Genomic DNA, 11,608 nt, shown 5'->3' with positions numbered 1-11,608 from the left:
GCCAGCCCGCCCGCGCCCACTGGACGCCGGCGACGCCAGTCACGCGGCCGCAGCCTATCGCGGCGCCGGCCCCACCCAGGCCCCCCCGGAACAGAGGCCCGGCGAGGCTCGCGCCGCGCTCGCAGCCGATTGGTGAGGAGAGATGCCGCTCAGGGCTCGGGCGCCGACATTGGGCAGCGGGACGGCGCGGGGGCGGGCCCTGCTCGGGCGCACGCCTGGACCACCCAGAGCCCGGCGCATGCGCCAACCGCGCACTGGGGAGGTGCCTCTGGCGGCCGTGGGGCGGGGCGGGGCCCGGGGTTGGGGGACCGGCCCGCCCAGTCCGCCGAGAAGGAAACAAGCCCACACAAGAAGTATTAGATCAAGTTATTAGTATGTATTTATGCACAATAATAAAAACGGATTTACAAGTTGAACTGGAAATTTTAACATAAGTTTAACAGCTTTTGTTTATTATATTAAATAACCAAAACACCTTTTATTCCCAAAATTGGTAAAGAATAAATAATATAATTTACAATATGGTACAAAAAATAATCAGGAAGGACAGGCATTCTGCTTTATACATACACTGTATATGTATATTTATAATCTATAAAACAAATTCAGATCTCCAACAAGCCGAAAACCTTAGATGATATGGCTTAACGATTATTAAAGGAAACAGCGGTTAGTTCTGCTGCCCAGACGGCGAGCTCCAAGCCCCTGCCCGTTAGGAAACACAGGGTCCAGGTCGCTGTAGTGCTTCCAACACGGAGCTTCACACAGTTCTGACAGGAAAGGTCTGCTGTGGGCTTCTTCCTTTTTTTCTTAAGACAAAGTGCCCTATCTTCTCACAAATGCATCTGACAGATCTCAATGTCTTTAAACACAAAACAAACCCAGCAGACTGCTGCTGCTTCATTCCTCTGCTTGGTTCCAGTGTCTTCTATTCCATGGCTTTTCTTTGCACAAGTTTGGACCCCATGCTGGGATCTAGGTAAAAGATGTTACTCAACTGAAAAGGACCCCCTTTCAGGATCCCAATGCTAAGAAGCTGGAGATGTGGGAAAGCAAGTCGATCAATGGATGAATTGTTTCCAAATGGCCCCACTGCCTGAGCAAGCGCCCTACACCTAGGGGATAGAGAGGTGAGGGCCACATCCCCGCCGATCTGGTGTGGTGGCGGGAGCTTCGACTCACTGTTGCATCTTCTAGGCTTATCACTGGATGTTGACAATAAAAGCCAAGGCTGAGCCACAAACTCTCCGGACACCAGAGATACTCAGGCTCAATCTTTGGAAAAGCTGAATCAGCAAAAAGATCCCAGACAGCATCAGAGTGACTAGGGAGGGAGATTTCTGAGGAACTGATCTGGTCTTAGTCACAACATGCTCAGATGCACGAAGAAAGCCACGGGTGCACAGCGAGACTACGACTTCCGCTCATGAGGCAGAGTAAGATATGGCAGGGAGGGAGTATCTCTGCTTGGGTCTTTTGAAAATTATAGCCTGTAACAGCTCCTTATTTTTATACATATATATTGATTTACACTGGGAGAAAACGCACTCATCCTTTTAATGCTACTAATGACACCACTTTTCCCTAACACAGCAAGCAAATGCTTCCGCCTGTCAGGTTGCCACAGAACTCTCTGGAAAAAAGTGTCAGCTTTATTACAGGTGCGAAGAATCAGTCCACCGTCCTCCCTATCTCCCTCCCCACCTGATGGCACTCCAGCCCCTCTGTGGAAGGTGCCACTAAAGAGCCTACAAAGGCTGATCCCAAATCCCTAGCTTTTCTCCTCTTAGAGGTCACTGAGTAACCAGCACCACCAGCCTACCCAGTAGCCTGGCTCGGGGCATCCCAGTGAAAGTAGCTCAGAACCCTGCTGTCTGTTACTTAGCGGAGTGGGAGGGTGTCTCTGGTCCCAGACACTGGGAGTATGACCGAGTCAGTAGTGGCCTGAATTTGGCCTGGTATCCTAACCTCCTACAGATATGACAAAGTCAGATCCCCAGAGAGATCCACTAATCACATCACCTCCAAAAGATGCTAATTTTAGGATGATAATAGATGGATTATAAAACCACCCAAGCAAATTTAGATACTTTGGTTCAAACGATGCTCTCTCTTACTAAAGGGGCATCATGCCCCTCTTTTACACATCCCCAGAGCTTTACCATTTGTAAGAGCCCAGAAGAGCTGCCCACAGGGGCTTTAACTAGTGAGGTTGGCACCTAGGACCAGACTCTAAAGAAGGAAACCACTATAAAGGCAAGAGCTCTGAGAAACCCTTGAGATGAGGGAAGGAAGCCACTGCCTGGAAGCCCACTGCCCTCTCGTCCATGACTTGGGGTGACTGATGCTGCCCACAGCCTGGAGTGGCTGCCTCCATCTGCCGAGAAGGTGGGATCGGGAGCACGCCCTCTGCCTGCACCCCAGAAGACCTTTTGTGCCCTCTTCATCTGCCTCACCTCTTCATTATGGACGGGGACAGAAGCCCGAGGACAGGCCTGGGACTGGCCTGGGAGGCTACTACTCCACCGCTAGTCGGAACAGGAAAGAGAAGCTGTCGTCAATCCAGGCGGGTTTCGGGAGCGAGCCTACTCTGGGCCGTGGGCGGAGGGCGGAGCAGCAGTGGGCTGGGGGTGCACAGGTGTTACCTGGCCACCACTACAGCACCGGCTCCCAGCCACGGTGGCCAGAGGGCCGGATGGGGTTTCGTCTGCCAAGTCTCCTGAGGCTGAGAAGCTCTGTTCTGGGGAAAGACTGGGCACTGAACCATCTGCAGTGATGACAAAGATCACCCGTGGAACCCCCAGGAGCACACAAGACGGACGTGGTTTTAGTCTGACTGCACCCAGGTGGGTGGGAGGGAACATGAAGGATGAAATGTATGCACAGGGTGGACTCTGCACAAAAGTCTGTGGAAGGAAGGCCATGCGTGCCAGCAGCACCCCGGTGGCCCAGGGACTCACGGACAAGGGCTCAGCTATGGTTCCAACAGACAAGGAACATCTTAGTTGACCAAGAAGCTTGAACACAGGAAGGAAACCATTAACTCTCTTCTTCAATATCTCCTAATGCTCAAAACACAAGGAAAACCTTTTTCCAACCAGTTTAGGATGTTTTCTAAAAGTCCACACAACCTGCACAGGATTCTCTCCTCCCTCCCAATTAAGTCCGTCAGAACAAACCTCCAAGTGGGAGAACGCACGAAGCAAGGGTCAGCGTTTCCAGAGTGATGGCACCAGGTACGCTGCCCTGTGATCCGAGGGTCCTCCTCTTGAGTATCCACCAAGGGTGTAGACACCGCCAGGCACAGCCCAGGCCACGCCCAGCTGTGCTTCCCCATCATCCGCAGAGAAAACCACCAAAGGGTGCAGAGGTTTGGCAGAAAAAAAGCAGCGGTGGCTGGAAGCGTCCCTGCAGAGAACAGGGAAACTGTGAGTCCCTGCGACTGCTGCTGCCACCGCCAAGGCACACCTAGTCCTTTCCCTCGGAGAGTAAACCCAGTGGAACGTCCAACAGAACAAGTGAGGTGGATGCTTGAGAAGAAATGTGGCCACTGTGCGCTACGTTACGGCTGGCAGGGAGCCGCTCCCTCGCCACAGCAACGTCTGACACGGGCTCTTCCAGAGAACTCGTCCTCGCCTCCCGGGCCACCACTGCCCTCTGCCCATTGGGACGTGGCTTCCTGCGTGTTGTACATTCTGTGGGGCAGAGCCTCCTCTGTTCAGACTGTCTTCTGGGAGGTCCTGGGCTTGACTTAATGTTTTCTCTAGCCTGAAGAGGGCTACACCTACCACAGCTGAGGCCCACCAGCCATGGAAGCCCTCCTCTGCAGCGTCCAAATGCCCTACCAGGGACAAGGTGTGCTCACTGGGACAGGTCACCGACGGGGGGGCCGCCCCCACTGCCATCAAACAGAACCTCTCGGCGGCCAGGCTCGGTGATGGACAGTTCTTGGGCCAAATCATTAAATCGAGAGATGTAATCAATGCTGTTCTCATTCATCATGCACACCAGCTGGGAATCCACAACCTGCAGGACAGAGCGCACAAGGAAGAACACGTCAGCGGGCGGCTGGCCTGCCGCTGGACTGGGAGCTACTGGCCACTGTGGCGGGGACTTCAGTGGGAGATGATCGAATCAGATGTCTCTCTATGGTGACAACTAGAATCCCCCACCAACTAGCCATGTGACACCGGCCCAGCGCTGTCAGGAGAATTTCAGAATCACTTCTGTCCTTTTGATCAACCCCTCTTTTGACCAGTGTGCACAAGAGCTGACTGTGAGCGTGGCGCATGGGCTGCCGGGATCCGAGTGGTGGTTCCCAGCACATGAGACTTATGGGAAGACCATCAATAAGCAACAAGGCAAATGGCACCCAGTGGAGCACGGAGACTCTCAGGTGGTCAGGAGGACACGGGAGTGGAGAAAGCAGGTGGGGTTTGGGGAGCACATACCCATAAGAGCAACAGCAAGTGCAAAGACCCTGAGGTGAGAATGGGCCTCGGCTCTTCAAGAAAAAAGCAAACTGGCAGATGGGACAATGAGTAAGACCAAGAAAAGACAACAAGGAGAAGGATGAGAGCCTCAGGCGCTAGGTTATCCCGAGGACAAATACGTGGAACTCTGTCCACATTGGGTATAGACATTACTTCAATAAACGAATAAATAAACTTTAAATTATCAGAAATTTCAAACTAAAATTTGTTTTCAAAAAGCAGGAAATAAAAAAAAAAGAAATCTTCCCACTTGCAATGACGTGGATGGAACTAGAAGATATTATGCTAAGTGAAATAAGCAATCAGACAAAAATAATTATCATATAATCTCACCATCATATGTGAATTTAAGAAACAAAAGAAGGATTACAGGAGAAGAAAAGAAAAAAAAAAACAAGATGAAATCATGGAGGAAGACTATAAGAAACTCTTGATCATAGGAAACTGACAGGGTCGCTGGAGGGGAGGGGGTGAAGGGACAGGGTGACTGGGTGCAGCCACTGAGGAGGACACACGATGTGGCGAGCACTGGGTGTTATAAAAGACTGCTGAATCACTGACCTCTACCTCTGAAACCAGTAGTTTATTACATGTTAATTAAATTTAACTTAAAAAATAAAAAACCTGGGGATCCCTGGGTAGCCCAGCGGTTTAGTGCCTTTTTTCAGCCCAGGGAGTGATCCTGGGGTCCCAGGATCGAGTCCCACATCAGGCTCCCTGTGTGGAGCCTGCTTCTCCCCCTGCCTGTGTCCCTGCCTCTCTCTGTGTCTCTCATGACTAAGTAAATAAAAACTTTAAAAAATAATAAATACAAAAGCAAAACAAATAATGCCTATCTTCCCCATACTTTTCCACATCAGCTTCCATCACTGTCAACCTGAGCCAATTTGGCCCCACCTTTTCCACCTACCCTTCATGCCTATCACTTCTGCTCAAACCCCATGAGATGGGCCTGGGGTGACCCTAAGGTGGGTCTGAGGTGGGCCTGAGGTGAACCTGGGGTGGGCCTGAGGTGAACCTGGGGTGGGCCTGAGGTGGGCCTGGGGTGGGCCTGAGGTGAACCTGGGGTGGACCTGAGGTGAACCTGGGGTGGACCTGAGGTGAACCTGAGGTGGGCCTGAGGTGGGCCTGAGGTGGGCCTGAGGTAGACCTGAGGTGAGCCTGAGGTGGACCTGAGGTGGGCCTGAGGTAGACCTGAGGTGGGTCTGAGGTGGACCTGAGGTGGGCCTGAGGTGGGCCTGAGGTGGGCCTGAGGTAGACCTGAGGTGAGCCTGAGGTGGGCCTGAGGTGAGCCTGAGGTGGGCCGGAGGTGGGCCTGAGGTGAACCTAAGGTGAACCTGAGGTGAACCTGGGGTGGATCTGAGGTGGGCCTGAGGTGAACCTGGGGTGGATGTGAGGTGGGCCTGGGGTGATCCTGGGGTGGACGTGAGGTGGGCCTGGGGTGAACCTGGGGTGGACGTGAGGTGGGCCTGGGGTGAACCTGGGGTGGGCCTGAGGTGAACCTGGGGTGGACGTGAGGTGGGCCTGGGGTGGACGTGAGGTGGGCCTGGGGTGAACCTGGGGTGGGCCTGAGATCGGCCTGAGGTGAACCTGGGGTGGACGTGAGGTGGGCCTGGGGTGAACCTGGGGTGGGCCTGAGATCGGCCTGAGGTGAACCAGGGGTGGGCCTGGGGTGAACCTGAGATTAGCCTAAGGTGAACTTCGGGTGGGCCTACGGTGGGCCTGAGGTAACCTGCGGAGGGCCTGAGGTTGGCCTGAGGTGAGTCTGGGGTGAACCTGAGGTGGATCTGAGGTGGACCTGGGATGCACCTGAGGTGGTAACAGCCCCTCAGCACTGGAGACTGCCCTGGAGACTGCCCCGAACCAGAGGGTCTTGACGAGCTGTCTCCACATACGTGTGCCAGGCTCCTCTGCAGAGAAGCTGAGGGCTTGTGAGCGTCACACGCACACAGAAAGGGGAAGACTTCTTACGTGACATGAGCCACAAGGAGTTTAAGGAACGCTCAGCGTGCAGGCAGGGGAGGCGGTGCGTTCTTTGTGTCTCTGTAGAACTTCTAATCACGTCACGGCTCAGCTCAGGCTTCTCCAAAGTGTCCCCACGGGGTCCTCAGATCCCCACATACCCTCAGATAATGAGGAACCACCCAGGGCTTCCCTCAGGGATCGGACTATGACACCGCGTAGAGACACCACCAGCACCGGGACGTCCTGGGGAAGCAAAGTACTCGGGAGAGGCTGCTCCAGGCCTTTAACCCAGGGGGCTGTAGTTCTACGAGGACGATTTCTCCCTCTTAGGCACGTCTTCTGCCTCAGTTTCTCTCAGAGCGCTACGCTCTATGCGCTTGTCCTAGCGAGCCTGACTTGCTCCCTCAGTGGACAGAGAGAAGGGGGTGTCACAGGCCGCATCTTACCCCGTCAAGGGTCGGCCACCACCCTGAGCCACTTTTCACCTTAGCTGGGCGGCGGCCTCGATGACCGCCCACCACAGCTGCCACCTACGGACGAGGAACCCGAGGCAGGTAGAGCGGCGCCACCTGCCCCAGGTTACACAGCCCGAACAGGATCCAGGCCCCGAGCCGGCTGCCAGCAGAGGCCCCGCGGTCAACCGGATGCCTCCGAGGCAGAGCGGTCGCCTAGCGTCCGCCGTCCCCGTCAAGAGAACTCAGACTTCAGAGAACGTCAAGGGCCTGCCTTGCCGGAGGGATCCGGCAACCTCCCGAAGGCGGGCCGCTGGTCCAGCGTGAGCTCACGCTGTGCGCCTACCTCAGCAACGTCAGCGAGGGACCGGGACACGAACGAGTCTCTCGAGTTGCCGTCCAGCAGGCTGGGGCCCAGCAGGGACGTGCCGCTCTGTGTGCCCGCGGGGGTCGGCAGCATCTTTCGGCTCTTCTCTGGCGAGATGAAGCTCGCTGCCAAGGGAAGAAGGAGACCCCCTGAGGCCGGCTCGCCGGGCTCCGTCCAAGGGGAGGACCCTGCAGGTTGCAGGCGGCCCCTCCTGGCATCTGCCGTACATGCGTGTGGCCACACGGCTTTGCACAGAGCCTCACGCAGCCCCAGGGCTCCCTCACATGCTGAGCCCCGGTGAGTGAGCCCTGCAGCACATGTGGGGCGGCTTTGTCTCCCAGAGGCCCCGCGCCTTCTGCGGTCCAGATCACCCTCACCTCGGCACTCCTGCCCGGTTCGACGTGTTGCTCATCACAGAAGACCGGGCCCCCAGGCGTGGCACCCACACGGATGCCCACCAGGTGCACATGTACAACAGCCCCTTTCTAGGGCTGCCAGCATCCCCACACTCGTGGCCCGGCCACCCTGTGAAACCCAGGGTGCCGGTCCCCAAGGGCTGAGGAGCGTCTCCCACATGGGCGGCTGAGGCCGCTGAGACTGCCCCTGGCGGCCCCTGCCACCACGCCAACCCCTGCGGCCCGGGGAGGGGGAACCCGTCCTGTCGACACCCGGGTCCACGGTCAACACGCCAAGAGCCCGTGGGAACACGCGCTCCGGAACCCTTGCCCAAGCTAGGAAGGGACGCCTCCCACCCCCGCACTGCAGCAGGGGCAGAAAGCCCAGCAGGCAGGAGCCGGGCAGCGGGCAGCCCAGCAAAGGGCACGGCCGGGCTGAGTGTCACACGGATGTCAGTCACCAGAGCTCAGTGACGAGCTCGCTAGAGACCTCGGCGCGTCCCCCTGCGTAAGTGACGCGGGAGAAACCCCGAAACGAGCAGTCCCGGTGGCAGTCCCACCGGTGGCAGTCCCAGTGGCTGAGTGCAGACTCCAGTCCCTGTCACCGTGCCACAGGGAGCCCGCGGTGCCTGCTGCCCTGGGACAGAGACCAGGCGCCCTGCAGACACTCACCAAACAAGCTGCTGAGCGACGAGTCCGTGGGGTCGCTGGGGCACCACTGGGGTCATGGGTGGGGGAGGCGATCCAGTCTGGCTGGGGGCTGCTAGAAGGGGATGGAAGACTTTTGGAGCTGTCACTGCCATTCAGCTTTGCCGGAGAAAGAGGGACTCCCTCACCTGTCAACCAAAACGCTGGGTCAGAGATGCCAGGATCGGGGAATGGCATCCTGCGTCACCTATGCACCAAGAAAGCAGCAGGGTGGCACAGCCGTGCACCATGGCACGTCTCGACCCAGGAGCCCACAGGGCCCCACGGAGGACAAATGATCCTGGCCTGTGGAGGGGCCCGTGGCAGCAGGGGCCATGTCCCGTCTCAGGAAAGGACGGTGGCTGTCACTGTGCAGATAGCGCCAGACCCTGCACAGACAGCAGCCCCAAACCCTCTCGCTCACTGGCGCCAAAACCAGCCCTTCAGGGTGCACGTTTCTCAACTTTACCAACAAAAGTAAAGCGCAAAAGTGGGAGTCCAGTTCTGTGCGAATCTGCAGCCCGAAGCAGACCAGCAAGTGCCGTCGCAGAGTCGCAGAGAGCCAGTGAGTCCAACCCCCTCCCGGGACACGCACAACGTCAAGCGTCCACCCAGATTCAGAGCCACCACACACAGGCCTCATCTGAACCCTGGACCCGTTCCCTGTCCTCAAGGCTGCAGTGCCTGCCCCCGCCGGGCTGCCCAGTGCTCCCCGTACAGCAGGTGCTCCACGGGACAGGGGAGTGCCCAGCAAGTGTGCAGACACCTGGCGGGAGGTTGGGACCCCGTGGGCCTGGTGTGGGGGGCACGTGAGCCTCGGCCCTCACCGTACTGGCCGGAGCTGATGGCAATCTCGATGATGGAGTCGCTGATGTGCGTGGCGGGCTCGCCCTGCGAGAGCACGTCCTCAGGGGGCCCGGGCAGGGAGATATCCAGCAGCGCAGAGACGTTGGGTGGGGACAGGCGGCTGCTGGAGCCCTCCGGCGCAGGCAGGGGCGCGGGGGGCCCGTTGTGCAGAGGAGCCTTGGACAGCTCGGATAAGGACAGCACCGGCGAGCCCTGGCGGAGGATACAATGGGTCATCAGGGGCTCGGAACAGCAAATTGGCCTTGGCCCTACACGGCCGTGACTGAGGGACAGAGAACTTGAGAGGGAAATGACACCAGCAACCACCTTCTCTATAAGACACACGCAGTGGGTTTACTTCTCCTGAAACCTCTCCAGGCACGGCAGCCGTGCAGGGCCAGCCCGAGGCGGCCGCAGCCGAGGTGACCTGGCCCTGGTCCCCTGCAGGCAGGATGGCTGGAGGCCAGGCAGAGGGGAAGAGCAGGGACACTACTGCCTGAGGACCTCCGCCCCTCCGGCCCTAATCCCTTCGTCCTCCTGGGAGCGCAGCTGAAACAGGCCGCCCTGCAGAGGGGAAGGGAAGCCAGAGACGGGGGCCACCTGCTCATCTGTCGAGGTGAAGGGGCAAAGGACGAGACCGCCAGGTGTCAGGGCCTGCCTACGTGTTCCCGCTACGACCCTAGGGGAGCGAGGCTAGGGCACGGGAAGACCACAGGCTGGGGGCCGGGCCTGGCAGCCACACTGCTCTGCAGCTACCAGCGCGCCCTACCTGGAAACCGTCCGCCACTGGCTCCTGCTCAGGCCTCGAGGGGACGCTGATGAATGGGTCGCTTGTGCCCTATGACACCAGGAGAGCCAGTGAGCATCCCCACCCGCGAGTCCCTAGAAGCCAGAGGGTCAGGAGACCCCTGTCGACTAGCTTGGGTCACCAGGTCCCCACAACTGAGGCTGTCAGTTCAAAGAGATACCCTGGTCCCAGCACAGCCTGAGCATGGGGCGCGGGGTCAGAGGCGTGCCGGCCAGGGGGGCGTGGGGTGTACTGCCGGCTGGTGAGGCCGAAGACCCAGTGACTTGTACAGGCAGAAAGAGGTCCGGCCTGTCACAGCTCTGGACTCTCTGGCATCGCAGCGAGCCTGTCCCCACTGCCCCCATCTGGGGCTCTCCCCTTGGGGTGCCAGGGCTCACCTATGCCGCGGCCCCCCTGGTTCAGGCCTTCTACCGGGGCCTATTAGGGCCCATCGCTCCTGACAGGCGGAACTGGGGTCCAGCACAACCCTGGCCTCATGGTCTTGGCGCCCACACCTCTGACAGGGGACTGCCCTATGCGAGGAGCTGGTGGTGTGGAGGAGACTTTGTAGGCATACTCACCCCCACGGTGGGGATGGAGTCTCCGTTGCGATGGGTGCCAGTGGACTCCGGACCCGGGACGGTGGCGGTCACCTCGTCTGAAGAGAGTGGGGAGATGCTGGACAAGCCCTCAGCGTCCAAGACAGGGAGGGGGCTTCCCGGAATGATTCCAGCACTTTTAGCTGCTAAGTCAATAGCACCTGGTAGCAGAAAGGACATTTGGAACCTCAACTGCAGGGACACCGTGCCAAGTGCCCAGGGGGCTTAGGGACACCGAACGCGTCCCATTTTCCCCAAACAGTAAGAGACGCGTGGCTGGGAGAAGGGAACAGACACCTCACTCGGAACCCTCGCGTGGTGTCTGTCCCGCTGGTGACAGAAACTTACTGGCCAGGTGACCTGTGGCCTGGGGCGGAAGGGCCTTGGGCACAATCGGCCGAGACAGGGCTGCTTTGGTCAGAGAAGACTGGATGGGCCGGAAGGAGCCTCTCCCTGGGGGGAAAGAACAGAAGCGGATGCATCAGCCCGCGTCATCTGAATGCACAACAAGGGCCTCGAAGTGTTTCCCTGAGAGAAACAGTCACCAAACTGAGCCTCAGAAGGAAGCACCAAAGTTCCCAAATGCTTGTGGACTTGGGGAGTCACAAGGAAGACAGGGTCCCGACACCTGTCCAGGAGGGAGCCCCGGCAGCACATGCATCCAGGGGCTGCCCAACGGCCGCAGTCAGTATGCCACCCTGCGGGGGGCCGTCATGGGAGACAGGCACCCCACCCCAGGCGACGGTCCTGCACCAGGACTCTGCCCCTGCGCCTCAGCCCCCTCACTGAACTTTCTGCAGCTGAGGGGGCACAAGGAAAGCCGGTGGCGCAGTGTCACAGTGTGTGCTGCACTTAAAGGGCGGGTCACAGCACGCGCTTCACTCAGCCACACCCCCCGTGTGAGACAGCACTGTTCAGAGCCGGGCTCCACGGGGCTCCTGCCCCCACACCGCCCGGGCCAAGCACGGTGCACATGCAGGCTTCGTGGACAGAACAGACAAGGGGGTGCTCGGGCTA

At 58.3% G+C, this 11,608-nt stretch overlaps 1 protein-coding gene across 1 annotated transcript in view; it reads right to left on the bottom strand.

The window, feature by feature from the left end:
* Positions 1–354: 354 nt before the first annotated feature.
* CRAMP1 (cramped chromatin regulator homolog 1) overlaps positions 355–11,608 on the bottom strand; it is a 55,407-nt gene continuing 44,153 nt past the window's right edge. The window contains 8 exon segments of the mRNA XM_055339213.1: positions 355–4,026; positions 7,257–7,402; positions 8,345–8,392; positions 8,395–8,508; positions 9,187–9,418; positions 9,975–10,043; positions 10,574–10,752; positions 10,940–11,044. Of these exon segments, the coding sequence (XP_055195188.1) occupies positions 3,862–4,026; positions 7,257–7,402; positions 8,345–8,392; positions 8,395–8,508; positions 9,187–9,418; positions 9,975–10,043; positions 10,574–10,752; positions 10,940–11,044 (1,058 nt within the window). The 3' untranslated portion in view covers positions 355–3,861.

Source organism: Nyctereutes procyonoides, unplaced genomic scaffold (assembly GCF_905146905.1).
Source record: "Nyctereutes procyonoides isolate TBG_1078 unplaced genomic scaffold, NYPRO_anot_genome, whole genome shotgun sequence".
NCBI lineage: Eukaryota > Metazoa > Chordata > Mammalia > Carnivora > Canidae > Nyctereutes > Nyctereutes procyonoides.
The sequence above is the reverse complement of the archived record's forward strand: the minus strand, read 5'-3'. Positions and strand labels throughout refer to the sequence as shown.